Here is a 21,082-nt window from a genome sequence, read left to right as displayed (position 1 = left end):
TCGGTGTATGAATGTGCGTGCGAATGGGTGAATGTAATGCACAATCTCTGTAAAGCACCTTGGATAAAGGCGCTACATAAATGCACTATTTACTATTCCCTGCACGAAATGTGCGTGGTTGTGGAGATATGCTAGTGGGTTTTGAATGGATAAAATGGTTATGGAAATGGCTATTTTTTTCAAAAACATTCTGCACGTCATACTACGTACAGTATATACTGTAGTAGCGTAACGCGGTAGAACACTGCTTATATAACTCTTCTTTTTTTTTTTACCCTATAATTTTTATCCCACAATTTTGTAACCCATTTTTTCACCCAGTGCCAATTGCCTATGTAATCCTGGGCTCTGCCTGGGGAGACAACGGACTGACCTCATGCTTCCTTCAATGCATGAGTAGTCCAAGTTGTTTCTTTTCACCTGACAGGGGGGATTTCCTCGGGATGGACGTAGCGCGTGGAAGGAACACGTTATTCCAACCAGTTCCTTTCCCCTCCATCAGGCGCCCCGGCTGATTGAGACCAGGATTACTGCATGTTTTTGTGAGGGTATCAACCCTAGGAGACACGGGGAGAACATGCAAACTCCACACAGAAAGGCCCTATCGCCGACCCCACCTAGGGTGCGGGCGCTGATGACGCGGAGGGAGAAACACGCCCCCAGCACCCACAGCGTCCCCCGGCGGGAATCGAACCCAGGACCTTCTAGCTGTGAGGTGAAACGCTAACCACTGCGCAACCGTGCCCCCAGAGAACACTGTTTATAGGCATAAGTCTCTTCTTGGCCGGGTTTCAAGTCTTGTTTGAAGGCAATGATGTCTGTTGACAGCACACATCACATCATGAAGTGTCTCTAGATGTCAACTGAGCAACAAATATCACAATTATGTGTAACAACAGTGGCTCTACAACAACAAAGTGAGCTGTAAATCATCCAATTCATTTTCCACATTCATCCAGACTTTAAAAGCATCCATGCGAACCCTGGCTGTCAAGAGTTCCTCCAATTAGATAACACTTTGGCAGCGAGAGAAGTATGGGGCCATGGCCCATAATTCGATTATGTCCCCGAGATATGGAACAAGGATTTCATTACCTGGCATTAATGTAGACTACAGAGGAGGACCAGACTACGGCTTTTAGGGCTTAATTAAATATTCAATAGACGCCCTGAGAAGTGGCGGTAGAGACCTGAAAGTGTGGCAGAACCATAAATTGCATTATGGGTCTCATGTGGCCTGGCTATTTTATGGCTCATTTTATCTGTTGTTTAGTTGTTGCAGTTTTCTCTTGTTGTGGGAAATGACAAGAGTCCAACTGAATGCAAATGTGTAGAAGAGTGTGTTAAGCCCACGAGAAAACAAACAAGTCCAGTGAGTCCACTGTGATTTCCAATTATGTTTCTGGAAGCAAGGAACATCTGTACCCCCTCATTATCGGCAATCTGTCCCACTTAAGAGGACTGGGTTGCTATGAATGAAAAACGAAGAATGAATATGATGAAATCATTTTGGAGATATGTCTGATTTCTCTGCACTCGATGGCAGTAACACACATTGGACCTGGTTGGATCTCGTACGTATGTATGCTGTTACTATGTTTTACTATGATACAATGTTTTCCTTTCTTTTCTTTTTTGTATTAAATATTGAAATGGACAACAACACTATGGCCAGATTTGCAAAGCCCAAAGGGGGAAAAAACTGTTTACTATTAGAATACTTTTTGTAAATGTCATGGCACGTTAACCTAAAAACCGGGAGATCTGTGTAATTTTAGATTTTAGCAACATAAGTTTCAGAAAACTCAACTCAAGGATTTAGTGGTTCTCAAAAATAGCACTATGGTACTGCACTGCAAAAACAAGTAGGTCAGGAGTGGCTTATTGTCGGTATCAGCCGGTAACACGCGTGAGTCTGTCCCCGTTACAATGCGCTAGACCCCTGGGAGATGGACTGCTGAGGTGGAGCGCCACACCTACCATCAGCTCCCAGTACTTGCCGCACGACTTGCCAAGCCGTGCTACTCATACGCTGAGTTGGCGGTGCCCGGAATCAAACCCATGACCTTGCTCTAAAATCAATATTTTTTTTACACAAATCTTCTCTTCTGGGGGTCCCTGGCACAAAATATTTCCAGTTTGGGTCCGCAGCCAAAAATATAACAATTTTGGGGTACATGAAAACGTTAGAGAACTATTGATCTAGAAGGCATTTGCAGAATTGGCCTCTGGTCTTAATGGGTGAAAAAGCGTACACATGTGCACGCACACGCGTGCACACGCGCGCACACTAGGGCTGACCTTCGAATACTTTTTTCATAATCGAAGCTCCTTCGAAGCTTTCTTTCGAACTTCGAAGCTTCGATGACGGCGACGGGGGGGGGGGGGGGGGGGAAGCAAAAGTTTATCGGTTACATAAGTGATAACCGTTAAGGAAATGTGTCTAAAAATGCGCGATTTACACAATTTTAAAAGGGAAAACACACCAGTTTTTTCCTCGTAATAAAGCTCCTTATTTTCATTAAATAGTACGACAATACAACGAGGAAGAAGAAGATACGAATGTTTTCTATATTAAAGAAAAGTGTTTTTGCAGTACAGTAGGATTGACATAATCACATCACGTCTGTAATGTAACACACCGTGGCTGCAACAGCAAACAGCAGCAGCGCGACTCAAGAGCCCTATATAACAAACAGATTAACTCCCAAGTCCCAAGGTGTACTGTACACGCAAATGTAATAGTATATTTTATAGTAAATAATTGCACTGCAGTGTGTCTGATGTAACGTTCCACTCATCAGCCGAAAGCTGACGGTCAGGCTCACTCAGACAACGTAGTTGTCTATGCGGGCGCGACTAGTGAGCTTGCAGATCCGATATAAACTTGTAATCATCAACACCACGACAATGTAACCCTAGCAAGTTGTTTTTAAGCTCTTTTGTCCTCTTTAAAACGGGATCGACGCTGACGGGGTCCGATTTGTAAAATCCAATTGTCGCTGTTTGTTTCCTTGCGTTGAGTTGTGTGTCTGTCAGCGTGTGGAAGTGTGCATGGATGTTACACCGACAATGGGTGGCAAACGAAATGTGTGACTGCATCGCATAGTTGCATTGGTTGATGATGTTACTCAGACGTTGGTGTTACACATTTCGGTGCTAAACGGATGTCGGTGTGTATGTGACAGCGCGCTGTCTTTTCTTTTTTTTTCTTCAGCGTCGACCATTCGGATGGCTTCATGCATGCTGTTGTTGTTGTTGGCTTGTTATTGTTAACACGTGTGTGAGAAGGGGGTGACGCTATCATGCTAGAGTGGAGCGAGGCGCATGCAAGCTAAGGCACGCGGCCCCCCCAAAGGACAAACGGCCGCGGCCGATTATTCGAATTTATTTTTCAAATTCGAATACCGTGCCTTCGAACGAAGCTTCGAATATTCGAATTTTTTGGGTCAGCCCTAGCGCACACACACACACGCACGCACACACACGCGCACACCCACACACACACACACACACACACACAGTATTTCGCCACACTCCCTGGTCACTACGTACCCGGAAGGCGGCCAGGATGATACGAGTGACCTTCTCCTTGACAGACTCCTGGAGGATGTCAGACAGGGCTGGCACAACGTTGTAGCGGCGCAGCTGTTCACAGAGCTGGGGGCTGAAAGCCAGGAGCCAAATGCAGAAGATCATCTGGTACTGAAGCTGGAAGCCGCACTTGTTGCTCAGGACAGCCGTGATGCTGAAAGACATGAATATAATCAGACCATTATATACAGCACCACAGGCCCCAGTTTAAGCAGAGTCTCTATTGGCTCCCATGTTTTGCAGGAAAATGCCAATTTCTCCGTTTCCTGATCCTGCACAGTGTCCTGCAGCACTTCCATGCTAGTTAGTTAGCTTGTAGTTTTGGAACGCTGCGTCAAATCAACGTGCAGTCTTTTGTGATCGGCCCTGTACCACGGCGTGCACGCGCATAGTGCACCATCCGTGCACCATCGTGCACGATGGACACACCACGACTACTTTAAGAAAAGGCAAGAAAAACTACCAGAGTCAAAAGAAAATAATGGCAGTCTATGTGTCAATTTGCGCTTTTGGGGTGTGCCCATGCCAATTTTATGATCTACAGGGCGCGATATGTGGGTGCCCTGAATAATACGGGCGCAATGAATTTAACAACAGCGTTGTTGGAACTTGGAAGGCCCTGTGTGTGTGTGTGTGTGTGTGTGTGTGTGTGTGTGTGTGTGTGTGTGTGTGTGTGTGTGACCAAAATGAGCAATGCTCATCCCTTCTCCATCCTACTGTAGCTCTTGGTGCTAATAGCATATCGTCGTTGTCGGGTGAAAACCTTGTATGTCCAAAAGCGTTTATTTTGTATTTATCATTTTAAAAATGATTTAAACTTGTGAAAACAGCCGATCTACGGAAAAGCTAAAAGGTGTTAATTATTAAGGGTTAGGGGTGGTGCGAGGCGTTGTGTGCTTGTAGATCTGCTGTTTTCACTACTTTTATGCGACGGCCTTGTACGATGAAGCAGGGCTTCACTTTGCGAAAGAACAAACAAATTTGAAACTTGGAGATACAAGGTTTCTACCCGACAACGACGAGTAGATTGTTTACTCATTGACACAACAGAGTGGTGGATTTTGCTGAGCTGTGCTGCTACATTCCAGCACTTTACGATCTCACCATGTCAGAAAGCACATTTACTCAAGTGTTTTAAATTTGAGAAATGAGACGAAAATCGTGTCTCTGTCATTGTAAACGAGAGGCGTGGGCGAAGCGGTTCTGCTCTGTGCTCCTAAATGGCAGGATATTGGATTGAAAAATAAATAAATACCACGCGTTTTTAAGGCTACTTTCACCATGTTATGCGGCATTGACTACATATCAGTGCTCCTACATTTGGATGGGTGCTCCTACATTGTTGCTCGTGCACAGGGAGCACCAGTGCTACCAGGTAACTTTTGACTCCTGCTACTGTATGTATGGTCTGACTGATGGATTGATTAGTATTAGGATTCAGATAAGATCCCATGACAACACGAGGCAATAAAGAAATCCAGAGGACAGCATTTACTTTAGTTTCCATAGCGGTCCACAGTTACACACAAAAATAAATGTAATAATAATACACTTTATTTGTATATAACTTTTCGAAAACAAAGTGCTTCACAAGATAAACAATGTCTATATAGTATGTGCGTATGTAAGACTGTGTGTGTGTGTGTGTGTGTGTGTGTGTGTGTGTGTGTGTGTGTGTGTGTGTGTGTGTATATATATATATATATATATATCGTCGTTGTGGGGTGAAAACCTTGTATGTCCAAAACCGTTCATCTTTTATGTGACGGCCTTGTATGATGACGCAGGGCTTTACTTTGCGAAAGAACGTACAAATTTGAAACTTGGAGATACAAGGTTTCTGCCCGACAGTGACGACACTTACACAAGCATTCTCTCTATCACATCGTCTGATAATGGGTACATTATCTGAATGGCTTGAGAGCACAAATGATCCCTAAAAATATAAAAGGTTGTGTAGGGGTGAGGGATAATAATGATGCCATTAGAATGCTGACCACAGACAAAGGGTCGAGGGGTACATTTGCAGAGATGGTTTTATTCAGGATTGTCACACACAAGATCACATTTGAAAAGTCCCATATTTTCTCCATTGTAGGCCTGACAATTATTACATAATTTGAGATGATGCCATAGTAGTTTCCACGTTGAAAGGGCGCTTGTTGAGTTTGACCCCTCATATGCTACTTAAAGCAGATTCATTTTTGCTTTTTTTCCCTGTAATGTAAAGTTAATGGGACACCGACTCTAGCGGCTGATAACATCAATTAAGCTGGGTCTCAGAAAGGGTTATCATACCAAAATGTAAACTAGAGACATGTACAAAGTCAAAAATGTAAAAAACGTACGGTCACCTTAATTGGGTGGTACCAATTTGTGAAGATATCAGAATTGTCCCCTGGCCTAACATGTGTTACGCCTCCCTAAAGATGGTGGCTTGACGGCTCGGGTACCGGAGGAAACCAAGCCCCAAGAACCCAGGGCTGGAGTTGAGAGGGACAGCGAATACACTTCCCGTCAGGTGCCGGAACGGTACCTAAACCTAACCTTAACCCTAACCTCTGTGAAACTATACCTAAACCTAACCTAACCTTAACCCTAACCCTAACCCTAACCCTAACCTAACCTCAGTAAAACTATATCTAAACCTAACCTTAACCCGTCGCGGTAAACTGCCGGTCCGTGCGGTGGTGGCTGCCGGTTCTTCCTGCCGGTCCGTGCGGCGGCCCCCGTCCTACTGCCGGAACAGCCGGTCGAACTGCCGGTCGCGCTGCATTTTGTGGTTGTAATTTTACTCTGATAATAATAATACGATTTGAGTTGTCAGTACATATACCTGCCCTGAAATGCGACATTGACATTTTCAATAAAAAGATTTGAAAAGTGGGATATATCCTAACTACTTGACGGCGGACACCAGGCCTAGAATTTTGTCGTTTTAGGGGCAAGGCCAATTGGCCTTTGGTGTTGTCAGTTTTTTGAGGGCACAAAGGACAAATGCTAGGGCAGGAAGGCCATCAAATAAAATAAATACAAAGGTTTAGACCATTGAAAGAATTCATTGAATTTAGGGGTTAAGGATGCAGTGAAAGAAGCCTCAGCCCTGCACAAATCAAACTACTGCATTGGTCAGGGGTCATCAACCCCTGGGCTTGTGATGGACATTTTCTTCAAAATATATTTTTTGCCACGGACATACAAAAGGAGTGGTCAATAATATTACCATGAATAGAATACTAAATGTATACTAGTCAAGTAGACATAATGGAGAACACATTTAAAGAGGGAGAGTGGTTAGTCCTCATCCCAGTTAGTAGGAAAGCTGAACGGGAAGACGTAAATGGAGCAATTTATAACCCATTTTCAAAAATTATCAAGTGTATAATTTCCATGGCCATCTCTGAATGTGTGTCTACTTTCTTACCTTTTTCACTTTCTATTTTTTCCTAAGTGATGGCTTTAAACTTTTCAAAGCACTAAAGACAATTAGAGAAGAATTGTCATTATTGACGTCATAAAAAAAAAGTTTATAGCAATAAGGGGTAAGGCATGGATGAAGATATAGCTGAGAATTTCAACAAAAGACATTGTTGTCTACATGACAAGAAAAGAGACACTGGTGTCTACATATTGACAAGAAAGAGACAGAGGAGAAAGTGATAGGCCTACAGTCAGCTGGGGCATTAAAGCCACTGTGGCCTCAGGTCATGCAATTTTTTTGAAGGCCAAACTGAGGGGCAACGATGGCCATGGCCTTCATGGCCTCCCTGAAATTCCTGCCCTGGCCGACACGCACTCCCTCGAGTCCTTGCCACTGCGTGTGCCGAGTTTGAAGTTGGTCGGTACCATATATGGACATAGCGGACGGCTCTGTGGCTCTGGACAACCAAATCTCTATAGCCATATAACTGTATGGGCATGGGCATGCCCCCTTTTGTGCCCATATATGGAGCCAAGCGATTTGTTTTGCGCCTGATGCCATGAAGACACATTGAGGTTAGACAACAACACCCCATATTTGGGCGTAGTTGCATTTGGAACTCCTTATACAGTATGGCTGTTGTCATATAGAATTTCAATATGGGATATGTTCCAATATACCAAAAACACAATTAAATCGTTAATTATTTGTATATAACAATTAATTGTCAAGTAATATGTCCCATTTTGCCTTATTCTCCATCATTTGTCGTTACAAGCTTAAAGGGGAAGACCACCCATTTTCAATATTGAAATAAGTTGTAATTTACAATACAAACCCCAAAATCAATCCTCCAGTTCTAGGCAACACAGAAGGGGGGGAACTTTTTTTCTATTTCCACACAACTCCTCTAAGGTATATTAATGACACAGTTAAATATTGAAAATGGGTGGTCTTCCCCTTTAAGTATCATTCTTTTTTTACGATGTGTTTGATGTTGACGATGTACTGTACGCTGACACTAGCTTGCCAATTTGATTGAAATACAATTGGTTTTAGATTAATACTGTGTTTTTCAATCATCTGTTTGAATGCAATGACGTCTCTCTGTTCGTAATAAATGGTAAATGGTGCATTTATATAGCGCCTTTATCCAAGGCGCTTTTTGCATATTTACATTCACCCATTTACAATACATTCATAGCAGCAAAACATCTTAGCATAATAGCAGGTATGAAGCAGGGCAAGAAAATATCACAATATGTGATATCCACATTTTCAAAGCAGAGGAGAGGCTGTTGGATAACAGCTTGGCAGCAAGAGAAGAACAGGGCCATGGCCCTGATGGCCTATAATTCAATTCTGTCTCAGGGACATTGAACGAGGATTTCATTCTGGCATTCATGTAGAATGCTAGAACATGTATTCAGTAGAAATGATTGTCTATAAAGGCTGTGGTGTTTATCTTGGCCAATATAATTGCATGATGCATATCCATCCTGCACATCAAGGTACCAACTAGCTACCTACAGGTTTCTGCGCCGATTATGCTGTCGCCGACCATTTTTGGCACTCGCCGACAAAACCACCGATCAAGCAAATCATTCCTTTCCGAGAAACGGCCCCCACAAAACTGTGAAAAGTGATGACTCTTCACGAAACCATAGTTTTATGGGGGCCGTTTTTAGCCCAAGGAATGTTGTTCATGCAAAACAAATGCTTGCATTGGATTCAGAATCCCGAAAAATACCTAGTTTGACCTTAAAGCATGTATTATTCTACTGTATATAGTTAAGTCTATGAGAGCCCAACTTTGATTGGCTCCCACAAGTTTCCCAAGACAAATCTGCGATGGCCCTATAGCCAAACATGTTCCATATGGCATGTTCTAACTGTGTGCCAAATTTCATGTGAGTTTCATGGTTTTCAAGTGCACGATTCCATCAAAATACTGCCCGAAATGCCCGGACTAGTGTGTGTGTGTGTGTGTGTGTGTGTGTGTGTCTGTGTGTGAGAGAATGAAAATAATTTGCGTCCTGCGCCTCGCTGCATGCACATATCACTGCCACGGGAGCCTTTCACGTTTTCGTTGGACATTGGAATAAAAACAAACATGGCTCGGGTCTAGATCGCATCCTGGAGATATATCTTGCAGTGTGTGATCCCTTGTCGGTGATTGATCTCATAGTGTGGAAACCACAACGATATTATGACAGCCGATTTCAAGAAAGACAGTTGTGTACTAGTGTGAAATACTCTAACGATCCAAATCATCCAATAATCGCCGACCACTTAAATATCAGTTAATCAGTTTGTTGTGGGCCCACTGTGATTAACCTTGTTTCAAAGTATTGTTATACATGTGCACTTTTGGGACAGGTCGTCACGCCTCCTTTTGGCCAATCAGCCTGAAAATGGAATAACTTCTTCCTTGAGTCAAGACCAACCTTTCCACCACGTTTTGTATGTATCTATTCGTAACAGCTCAAACAATCTTGCTAACAGACAGATAGGGGGGTCATACTCATTATCTCCTTGGTGGACATAAAATTGCGAAATTACATACCAAAATGACACCCCCTTCCGCAACCAGCAACCAAAAAGAACAAACAAAAAAATTACCTATTACCCATGGGTTACACCCGGCCACTCCGACATGTCTCCTTTCCGACATGTCTCCATTCCGACACTAACCCCATCTCCAACCCTTACCCTAAACTTAACACCTATGGAAGTGTCGCCACTCCGACAATAAGAAGTCAATTTCGGAGTGGCGAGTGGCGACATGTCGGAATGGAGAGCGACACCCTTACCCATGATATCTTTGTCCAATTGCAAAACCTGACAAACTAGAACTGATCAAATTCACACCATATGCATTTCTCACCCTTTCCCCAGCAATGTACAGGAGCAACCCTTACTGTACTCACCAGTTGACGCCATCCGCCTCCACCCAGGCAAAGCGATACTCGTTAACCCTCAGCATCAGCTGGAGGCAGCCGGCCACACACTGGACATACTGAGAGCTCTGGAAAAGGGACAACAGGGCACAACATTTGTTCTCGGCACGTTAAAAACAATCCAAAATCAAACAGGAGAAGCGTGGATATCAGTGTGTAATCAGGGATTCAAGCGAGAGAGAGACTAGATTAGAAAGGTTAGGTGTCAACAGAGCAGCTCAGTCGCAGAGGGATGAGGAAGTAGTTGACAGGCATAGACCACACACAGGTGAGAGAAAAGATACCCAGACCATCACAAACCAGACCTAACAGGCAAACTGCACATGCAGACCTAATAACAGCCTTACAGGGCAACCCCATGCCAGATCACACACTCACTTTGACAGTACAAAAAAAAAGAAACAGGAAGGAGGTGGGAGGGGCGAGCGGTGAGCGGGTGAAGAGTGCTCCATCACACCTAAGCAGAACGATGAGAATTAAGGTTTTTGAGATTAGAGTGGAGGCATCTTAAGAGGAGGAGGAGGAAGAGGAGGAGGAAGAAGAGATGACATTAATCTGTCAAAGAACTAGCGGCTGTTGCATTAAAGAAAAAGCAGAAAGACCCAGCAGTGTAAACAGGGAGGACAGAAGAGAGGTAGCGGGTTATCAGCCAGCAGCTGGCGTCAGCAGGTTTCTAAGCGTGTATCCCAGGAATAACACATGTTCATAATAATGTCCTATAACATGGCGGGATGCTGCCGCTGGGCTGTGAATGTTATTCCAATAAGACTTATTACTGTGCATAAATGTAGTCCCAGGTTTCCAGAAGGTGGCACATCCACTTCATTTCCTGACACAGTTAATTTTCCTACAGCTTCGTTTGATTGCCTCAGCGTCAGGTCTGAACTGGAAACACATATCGTCGTTGTCAGGTGGAAACCTTGTATGTCCAAAAACCTTCCTTAAAAAAAAAGTTTTTAAATAGAATCGATTTTTAAATAGATTTAAACTAGAGAAAATAGCCGATCTACAAGCACACAACACCTGTAGATCTGCTATTTTCACTAGTTTTGTGCGTCAGTCTGGTATGACGAAGCAGGGCTTTACTTTACGAAAAACAACGTAAAAAATGTAAAACTTGGAGATACAAGGTTTCTGCCGGACAGTGACGATATGACACCTTCGCATGTGTTTCCAGTTCAAATCTGCTGCAGAGCCAATCAAATTAAAGCTATGGGAAAATGAACCGTTACAGGAAACAGTTATGCCACCTTCCAGGAACCCGGGACTGCGGTTATGCACAGAGCCTCCCCCATATTACCTTCATTTAGGCCTGAGATTATTGAATGCTTTAACTATAGAAAAATAGCAGATATACAAGCTCACAGCGCGGCACCGAGCTGCAAGCGAACATTTGTAATATTTTGTGATGGGTGTCCGTAGACAAATACATGTCATTTTGGGGGTCCTTCACATGAAAAAGTGTGAGAACCACTGACATAGTAGTCTCTCAAGAACAGACTAACTGAGCTCCAGTTAAGTGAAAAGGACCTTTTCTTTGACGATGGCTAGCCAGATTGCTGACATAGAAACATAGATTTTAAAAAAAAAACCTTAGAAGGATTCAAAAGACACTTATAGAATCGGGTCAATATTGAAATTTTCACGATTTAAAAAAAAAATAGCAGATCTACAAGCTTGCAGCGCGGCACTCGGTGCCTCGCTGTGAGCTTGTATATCTGCTATTTTTCAATAGTTAAAGCATAAAATAATATTACACAATATGTGTACCCATTCTGAATGGGTTAAGGGTTAGCTGGTTCTTCTTCATGCGCTTCTGACAGCTTATGATCATGCAATTCCCACTCAATACAGCTGAGCCTAATCAGTGGCAGCCAGTACCATGCCATACATAGTTAGGCTAAATGAGATCTCACCACTGCATGTCACACTCACAAACACGTACGAGAGAATAGATAAAAGACACCCGGTGTCCCCGACAAAGAATCTGGAATATTTAGTGAGAGAACTGGAGTGCAACAACAAGATGGGAGAGAAAAAGAGGAGACATCGGGGGGTGGGGGGCGTTTTTAAGGAAAGACAAAGATGTGAATGTCCAGTGAAAGCGGACAGAAGCCAGGTTGCACAAACCCCCGGCCATTTTATGGTGGAGAAGCGCCGTGGTGGGGTGGGGGCAGCTCGAACCGCTCATACTCACTTCACTGGGGGAAATAGTCCCTTGTCCTGTGCCTGTTTCTGGACCTGTACCATGTAGGTTCTAATGGGAGATAAACAAACAAAAAGAAAGAGGTGCCACATGGTTGCTTAGGTACTGTAGTCCACACGGCTTCCGGTGTGAAGGTAGGCCGATTGTGCTCGGCTGCAAGCTCACACGCGCGGGCTCGCGCACACACACACAGACACTGCAGTGCAGACTCGATCGTGACCGCACAATTCAATGAGAACACATAACAGATGTCGGAGAGAGAAATAATGACAGAATGTCCTTCGGAATTTTCTTTGGCACCTTGTGAATAATGAAGGAAACTAAAACGTGTGTGTGTGTGTGTGTGTGTGTGTGTGTGTGTGTGTGTGTGTGTGTGTGTGTGTGTGTGTGTGTGTGTGTGTCTGAGATACCTCATGAGGTTAATTATGAAATGTTCATTGAATCAATAACACAAAGAAACACCTGCACTTTGAACGACAGACCTGAATGGGAGATAACCTCCGGATATCTTTTAGAGAGATATCCAATGGCGCTCCATTGAGCCTGGCTGCAACTGTGGCGATCCATATTCTGTTCTTTCATCAACTCACTGCACATGCGTCACCAGTACTGAAGTGCCACAGCACTACTCCTTTCATCGGAACCATCTGGGGATCTAATGAGTCCATTCAACTTCAAATCATGATGTTCACTTCAATAAGGTTTGGGCTGTTACTGTGAGAACAGGTGAGACCAATTCTATTCAAGGACAATTAAGGTACAGTAGGAGGATGCTACTGTAATGATCAGTGCTCTCAGAAAACCAACATGGCCCTCTTCTAGCGCCACCATCAGGACATTTTTTGCAAAACACATTTTTGGACACTGCTCCTACAGATTTTGGACTAAAATCACGTAAAGCGGTACACAGTATCTCTTAAGTCATGTCGTCAACATGGATCTGTCCCATTTTCCATATTCCCTCCTGATTGGCTACCATTGCCTTCTAAAGTTTGTGTATGGGACGTGCCGGTCGCTTATCTCCCGATTAGGGAGTCTTACTGAGCTAAACAGGTAGGACTGTCACAAATAATTTATATTTGCCATAATCGTCTCCAAGTGAAATACTAAAAAAAAAAAAAGCAGAAACGTCCGCAAGCTTGTAGATGTCATGGTTGTAAATGACGAACAAACAAACAACAAATTTGCTATTGTTAGTGTGACAATTTATGGTCAACTTAGATTTGTAATCATGATAGCCATATCAACAGGACAGTACTATAGCTATAGCCCTAGGTTCCGTGTTCTCAAAACTCGATTTCGTATAAATAGATTTAGACCTACATGTCCTGCAAGAGTGGGGGCGGGGCAGGGTGGGGGGAATTTTAAATCATCGTACCTGTTCAGATGATTGAATCAGTTCGCTACAACAACTGCTCATATCCTGCCAGCATGTCGCAACTGAGACACTAACAAATGTAATGGGAGGTAGAAACCATCCATTTCCTCCCAGTAGATGTCATTCTTAGCGTCTTGTCTATTTAATTACTACACTGTAGCAAGCAATTCCATAACAAAAGGCCACAGGACAAAAGCAACGTGCATACAAATGTCTTCACGTTAGAAAAATGAGTTCAAGGCTGTAATTTCAAAATCTCCTTTTGATCATAAATTATGTTCTTGTCCGTTGCAATGTGAAGCTTGAGCAGCCTTTGAGGGTGTACGCTAGGGCATTCACGAATAGTGATTTTTAGTATTCGAATTATTCGACCTCAAAGTATTCGAATAGTCGAATATTCGACAGGACTGTCGAAACTATCAAATATTAAGTAAGCGAGAGGCGAACATTGTGAAAATAGCCCATCTACATGCTCACAACGCCTCGCGTTGCGAGGCGTTGTGAGCATGTAGATCGGCTATTTTCACAATATTTATCTGTGGAACCGAGTCACATTAATACCTACAATTCCAAGTGCTTGTCAGGGTGGGGGTCCCCAGTTCAAATATGTTTATTTTGGGGGTCACGGCCTGAAAAGGTTTGAGAACCCCTGGTATAGAGCATTAACAAATTCATCCACCAGGGGCATTGACAACTCATTCTTATGACTTCCTATCTAGCTTTAAACTACAGGTATATACTTTTTAAAGAGAAATAGTCAAATAGTGACTTTGATATTCGAATATTCGAATATTTGGTGAATGCACTAGTGTATACCCTCTTGTAAAAAAACAAATCACACATTTTTATGCCATAGCATGAATTATGTAGCAGTCTAGGAGAGGAGGTTTGGAATTGGGAGAACTTGATTGGTGCTACTGTACCAAAAATAATGACTGTTTAATTACAACATAAATCATCCTCATTAATTATGCTATGAAATCAAAATGAAAACAAACAAAAAAAACAAGAAAAACATCAATAATATAATATAATATATAATAAAATGTGACAAGTTAACATTTTGTGCTTTCCCATCAAAATGACACTACAGTGCATCAAATCAAAGTACTGTAACTGCATCCTTATTTCAACAAAGAAAGAGGAAATCACTGTGATGCATCATCTAAAAAGGGTTCTTCATCAACAAGCCACAACACTAACCATAAAGGACAGCAATTTCACCATTACAGATCAAATGGTTAATATGCAGAGGACAGCCCTACAGTCAGACGCAGAAAAAAAAAGACATTGCCAATATAGAAACTATTAGGACCTATTAAGACATGCCATTATGTTCTCTCTGGCTATGGATTACTGTACTACCCTGTAGACACTGCAATCCCAACATTACAAACGCAACTCAATCATCTAGTACTTGTTCGAATGTTGACATGAGTTTCATTTATGGCTCCATAACACAATTTCACTTGAATGAAAGCATTTGGAATGAAAGCAATTTAATAAATTGACTGGGAGCAAGTTAAGTTCCAGTGTGCAAACTCTCTTTTTGACCAGTTTGGCCTGCACAGGTTTTGTAGAGGGTGTTTTTTTGTTCTCCTTTAGTTCTCCCTGAAATATGTAAGCTGTTCCCTTTCCCCGCTGCATCATAGTACCAGTGAGATACTCTGCTACAGTCAGAATGCTGCATCATGCATGTACAGTAGTGTTGTCAAAAATATCGATTTATCGAAAAGTATCGATTTTCAATATGACCTTTCCATAGCATCGATAATATCGATACTCAGTTTTTACCTCTCTCGTTGCTTTACACCAACGTTACTTTAACTCATTGCATGCCAGGCCCGATAGTCCCGAGATTATTTCAATGTCTTTCCCTGCCAGGCCCGATAGTCCCGAGAATTTCCGCCATTTTGAAAAAAAAAAACATTTTTTTCAAAAAAAATTTTTTTCTAAAATTTTTTTTGGACCCCAAAAAATGTAGTAGGCATGATAGAAATCGCGAAATTGCATGTTTAACCCCCATAGCAACCCCATCTATCAAACATGGCAGCCATCTTTGTTTACATTTTAGTAAAACATAATGGCTTGTATCTCATGAATGCCTGAACGGATTTCCATTCGGATTTTTTTGTTTGAAAGCTGTGAGCAATGTGGACACACGTGGTGCATTATCTAGGCATGGGTGTGCATGATCCGTGCACTATGAATTACATGGAAGTCTATGGAGACCAGAGGCACCATAGAGTACGAAGGTATTGTTAAATGGCGGGGAATGTGTTAATGTGTATCCTTCCTACTTTGGCTCATTCCTAGTTATTTTAAAGGCCTATTTGTACTTAGAATGTGAAAACATCAACATCAAAGGCAGGCCTTTAAAAAGTGCACTACCATCTACCTCAAGAAGATCTGTATTTGTATTTAAATAAAAATATATTTTTGTGCACAAAAATCGCAGTGGTTGCGTGGGATCAAAAATGGTATAGAGTATCGACATTTTTCAAAATATCGTATCCAAGTTAGAAATCCAGTATCGTGACGAGCCTAATGTACAGTATTTGTAGGTAATGCACTGTGCACTCAGTGTGAGTACAGTAGGCTACCTGTGAGCTGAGTTGAGTCTTTATCCAGTTGAAGTAGTAGTTGAGGTCACTTCCCTCCATCAGCTCACGGCCCCAGGCGGCCAGTTTGGCGATGATCCTTGCGGCCTGGTAGAGGCAGGAGGAAAAGGTTGTTTGTTTAGAGGCTTGATTGTACCGTCTCTTGTACAGGCCACACCAACACTGAGACCATCACCGTCGGTGTTGAGACCAGTGTTTGTGACATGCTTTAAAGTTATACCATGTAACTCTTTTTATAAAACAAATCTTAAAATTGTCCTAACTGTTAAATCGCTAAAGTTTTAGAACACCCACTCCGTTATTTTCAGCTTCTAAAGCCTTCTCTTTATATGTTTTCTATGAGCCGTGAGGGGGGGAGAATTTCGCGGCAAAATTGCGTCATCACACTACCGGCCAATCACAGCAAGGGTTATACACTGCCGGCCAATCACAACGCATCTTGAAGTGGGGTCGCTATGGCGACCATATTTGTAGTCGCCCGTGTGTCTCTATACTCAAAAGGTAACCTCGCCTACCAGGCAGGGTGAAGGAGTCTGTTTCTCCGGAATGCCTGAACGCACAGGAACCAGGGACCCCTCTAAAGATAGATCTCGGCGAGGTGGAGGCAGACGAGGTGGAGGCAGACGCAAAAAACGTCCGAAAGACGCGGACGCGGTTTGCTATAGGGCTACTGACCACTAGCTGAGCATCTTACACAGTATAGCTTTAACCAGTGAAAAATAGCAGATATACAAGCTCACAGCGCGGCACCGAGTGCCGCGCTGCGAGCTTGTAGATCTGCTATTTTTGGAAAAAGTCGTGAAAATGTGTGCAAATCTTTGAATATATGTATTTTTCAAAGCGAACGTTTGTAACTCAAATGTTGCTTCTGGGTGGTCCCTGGAACTAAAAATATTTTGAGATGCGGGTCCGTGGCCAAATACATATCATTTTGGGGGTCCTTCACATGAAAAGGTTTGAGAACCACTGACATAGTAGTCTCTCAAGAACAGACTGTGAAAAGGACCTTTTCTTTGACGATGGCTATAGCCAGATTGCTGACATAGAAACATAGGTTTTTCAAAAAGTCTTAGAAGGATTCAAAAGACACTTATAGAATCGGGTTTTTTCAAAAATATCAGATCTACAAGCTCGCAGCGCGGCACTCGGTGCCGCGCTGCGAGCTTGTATATCTGCTATTTTTCAATAGTTAAAGCATAAAATAATGATACCCAATAATGTGTACCCGTTCTGAATGGGTTAATTCTGAAGAAGGCCAGCAGGCCGAAACGTCAATTAATAAAACTACATACGTATGTAGCCAGACAGAGTGTGTAACACTTTTTTTTTCCTCTATCTAACTTACTAACTTACCATGTGGACAGTGAATAGGTCCTGGCGATTCAGCATGGGAAGAAAGTAGGACCATGCCGTGTTCTTGGTCTTCTTGGCATAGTCAAAGAAGATGTTCACCCTCTGATGGTTCTCCTGACAAACAAAGAATCAACAAGCATTGATACACAAGGACTGAAAGATTGAAACAAGGGGACCCTCAGGGTTCCTTGGGAGGGTTCCAAATGGATCCTCACAAGTCTGAGAGTATACCCATAATATGAAACCATATTGACTCGTAGGGGCTTATGGGGGTCCTTGAAAGTAAAATTTTGAGAACCACTCTGCTGTAGAGCCAGATGTCAGATATTAAAATGCACATGACAAGCTTAACTCATTCTCTGACACGTGACGAGTTTTGTGTTTTGACCTTGATGTCGCTGTTCACTAGCCTATGGATTCTACTGGATGTCGCCTGACATGTCGATGACGTAACCGTAACAAAAAGGCGTTTTCCTTTTTTTAGGACTTTAGAAAAAATAAGCCATAATGAATGTGTATGGGAGAGGAGCTGGGTGCAAGGTTGATGCGGAAGCCTATTCAGCTATTCAGCGACGCAAAATATTCAGCGATTTTTCAAAGGTACGTTAAAAACCCTCTTTGGTTCTCAAAGGTAGAGGTGTTCTAGCGGAGTGCTAAAATACCTCTGCAAAAAGGAAAATAAACATCTTCTTGTGAAAACAATCTACCGTATATGCGAGTACATGTCTCTGCACAGTAAAATCCTCATGATTTTACAGTGTTTAAAGCGTGTGTGTGTGTGTGTGTGTGTGTGTGTGTGTGTGTGTGTGTGTGTGTGTGTGTGTGTGTGTGTGTGTGTGTGTGTGTGTGTCCCCTTCCTACACTGCACAAAAATATGTGGATCCCGGATCAGCCCACCTGAGGACCCACAAGTAGACGACCCCGAGAAGAAGACAGTCATACTCGTCCCGAGTGACCGCCGATGATGATGGTGTGTGTGTGTTCGCTTTTTTTTTTGTTCTTACCTGCAGAGTGTCATCGATCAGAGTCAGGATGTACTGGACCGTCTGCTCCTTGGAGATGTGAGCCATCAGGTTCAGAAAGGTCTTCGCACACTGAGCACAAACAAGATGAAATTCAAAGCCCATAAGTCTCTAAATCAACAATGCTTCTGCTTGACACAATAGCTCCATTCTCACTCTCACCAGTTTTTATCTTTACACTCTCAGAGAGATGGATTTTGACAGAAGACTTTGCGGTGTATCTTTTGAAAACATTCCCATGTGTTAGCTAGCTCTGTACCATCATCCAAGAATGCTAAACGATTTCTTTCGAGACTGGTAAACATATTTGTCACAGTGAAATTGATATTATGCCATTTAATGCAGCTGTGCTGTGTAGTTTTCATGATCATTTTCAGTATATTTAAAAGGTTTTCAATACTCATTTGCGGCACAATCGATGCCACCTGCACTTTCGCCGATGGAAAATAGAATCCTTTATATCCTACTTTGGGAATCTGCCTAGTGAAAAATCACTCAACTTGAAAATTATTTGTGTGTTTTGTCATGGTGTTAGAGTGTGTGGTTAGCTTGCTAAAGATGACAAGCTCAGAGCCTAATGCCTCATTCACACTACAGATATATAGTTGAACGTTTTGCTTGGTAATTCAATGTAATCTCAATGGAAACCAGCTTTAAAGGCTGGATTCCAAGGACAGCCGACACGCCCAGCCTTTAAAGCTGGTTTCCATTGAGATTACATTGAATTACCAAGCAAAACGTTCAACTATATATCTGTAGTGTGAATGAGGCATAAGTGACCGCTTTTGATAAACAACAATGATGTACGTTTCCGAATCAAAATTGAGCTTTCTCTTTCAATCTTTGTCTCACACAATTTGGCAGGACAAGTTTCCAAATTAATACTTTGCATTGAAGTGAATGAATAAGGACGTTCAAAACCTGAGTTGTTGCACTACTGCAACGTTATTTTACAATGACAATGAAAAACTTTTAAAAAGTATACCATCTACATCATATCGTCGGATTTCATAATTTTATTTTTTATTAAAAGATTTGTTAATGCCTTTAAAGCCATACTATGTAACTTTTCCAATAAAACTAATCTTAAAATTGTCCTAACTATTAAATCGCTAAAGTTTTAGAACCCCAACTCCGTTAATTTCAGCCCCTAAAGCCTTCTGTAAATATGTTTTCTATGATCCTGGCCGCGGACCGGATTTCCCGGCAAATATACGTCATCTGCATCATCCATATACGTTGTATATACGTTGGCCAATCACAGCGCCGATCATACACTACCGGCCAATCACAACGCGTCTTGCCGTCTCTTCAGGAAGTAGCTTCCGTCAGCAACAGTGTTTACACTGGTGAAGGAATCTCTCCCAATCCTGGTCTAAAAATGGCGGGAGACGGCTCTACGGATTCGTATTGGCGAGGCGGAGGCGGTCGCCGTTATGGTCGTCCGCGGCGACTCCGGGCGAGAAACGGACGAAAAAAGCAATACCGCTACTGACCAGTAGTTGAGCAACTTCCATAGTATAGCTTTAAATTATATTTTCCAAAGTATTATATGATTTTAACTTTATTGTCCAGTATAGTGACAGACAACACCAGTATTGAATGTAAGCCACTGTATGAACAGCTTGATACCTGATGTCCTTCATTGGTCAGGATGACCTGTTTCTCCTCAGAGTGAGCCACCTCAAACTTCTTAATGAACTCACAGTCCTCTGCAGAAATCATCTGACCCCTGCAACAAAAAAGAAAGAAAGAAAACAAACATTAAAGCTACAATCAAGGATTTTAATTAACAACTACAAATACCGTTCCTACGAAACAGTGTGGGCTCGCTCCGTGCCAAAAAATAAAAGTGTCGCAGTCCCAGTCCCAGGCCTACTTGGTTGTGCGCAAGCAGAGCGCGCCACGAGGTGTGCCCTGCTGAAGACATTACCAAGAACGCTCTGAACCCATTTAGAACGGGTACACATTATCTTGTATCATTATTTTATGCTTTAAATACCAAACTCTGCTGACATCACCAGTGGCATCACTTTTTGAGGAGAATAACCTTACTCTGATAGATAAAGATTTAGGAGAACATACGTGTGCCCGCTTTCAGCAAACATACATACATACATTCCCAGCCATTCCAGGGCGACGTAAGATTGTAGGAGAATAACCTTAATCTTCAGCGAGCCCACAATAATAAATATAACACATGTGCAGTGGTTGGAGGTGGTGTCCCTACGTTAATGAGATGGTTTGACGCTGAACATTACTACCAGTATACTAAAAGTCAGGAATTTCTTGGCCAGGCCTAGGGCTGTCACGATAAAAAATGTAAGTCGACATTTAAAGCTATACTATGTAACTTTTTTAATAAAACAAATCTTAGAATTGTCCTAATTATTAAATCGCTAAAGTTTTAGAAGACCCACTCTGTTAATTTCAGCCCCCAAAGCCTTTTCTTTATATGTGTTCTACTGAGCCCCTGTGGCCGTGACCGGGACTGTTTTTCCCAGCAAAATGACGTCATCTGCATCAT

At 42.5% G+C, this 21,082-nt stretch overlaps 1 protein-coding gene across 1 annotated transcript in view; it reads right to left on the bottom strand.

The window, feature by feature from the left end:
- atp6v1h (ATPase H+ transporting V1 subunit H) overlaps positions 1-21,082 on the bottom strand; it is a 48,396-nt gene that overhangs the window by 22,918 nt on the left and 4,396 nt on the right. The window contains exons 3-9 of the mRNA XM_080726689.1: positions 20,188-20,287; positions 18,538-18,627; positions 17,534-17,647; positions 16,163-16,267; positions 12,173-12,232; positions 9,946-10,043; positions 3,556-3,748 (exon numbers count right to left, since the gene is read on the bottom strand). Of these exons, the coding sequence (XP_080582815.1) occupies positions 3,556-3,748; positions 9,946-10,043; positions 12,173-12,232; positions 16,163-16,267; positions 17,534-17,647; positions 18,538-18,627; positions 20,188-20,287 (760 nt within the window). The remainder of the gene's footprint in view (positions 1-3,555; positions 3,749-9,945; positions 10,044-12,172; positions 12,233-16,162; positions 16,268-17,533; positions 17,648-18,537; positions 18,628-20,187; positions 20,288-21,082) is intronic.

Source organism: Nannobrachium achirus (genome assembly GCF_963921795.1).
Source record: "Nannobrachium achirus genome assembly, chromosome: 5".
Taxonomy (NCBI): Eukaryota; Metazoa; Chordata; class Actinopteri; order Myctophiformes; family Myctophidae; genus Nannobrachium; species Nannobrachium achirus.
Note: the sequence above shows the minus strand (reverse complement) of the source record. Positions and strands in the feature narration are given on the sequence as shown.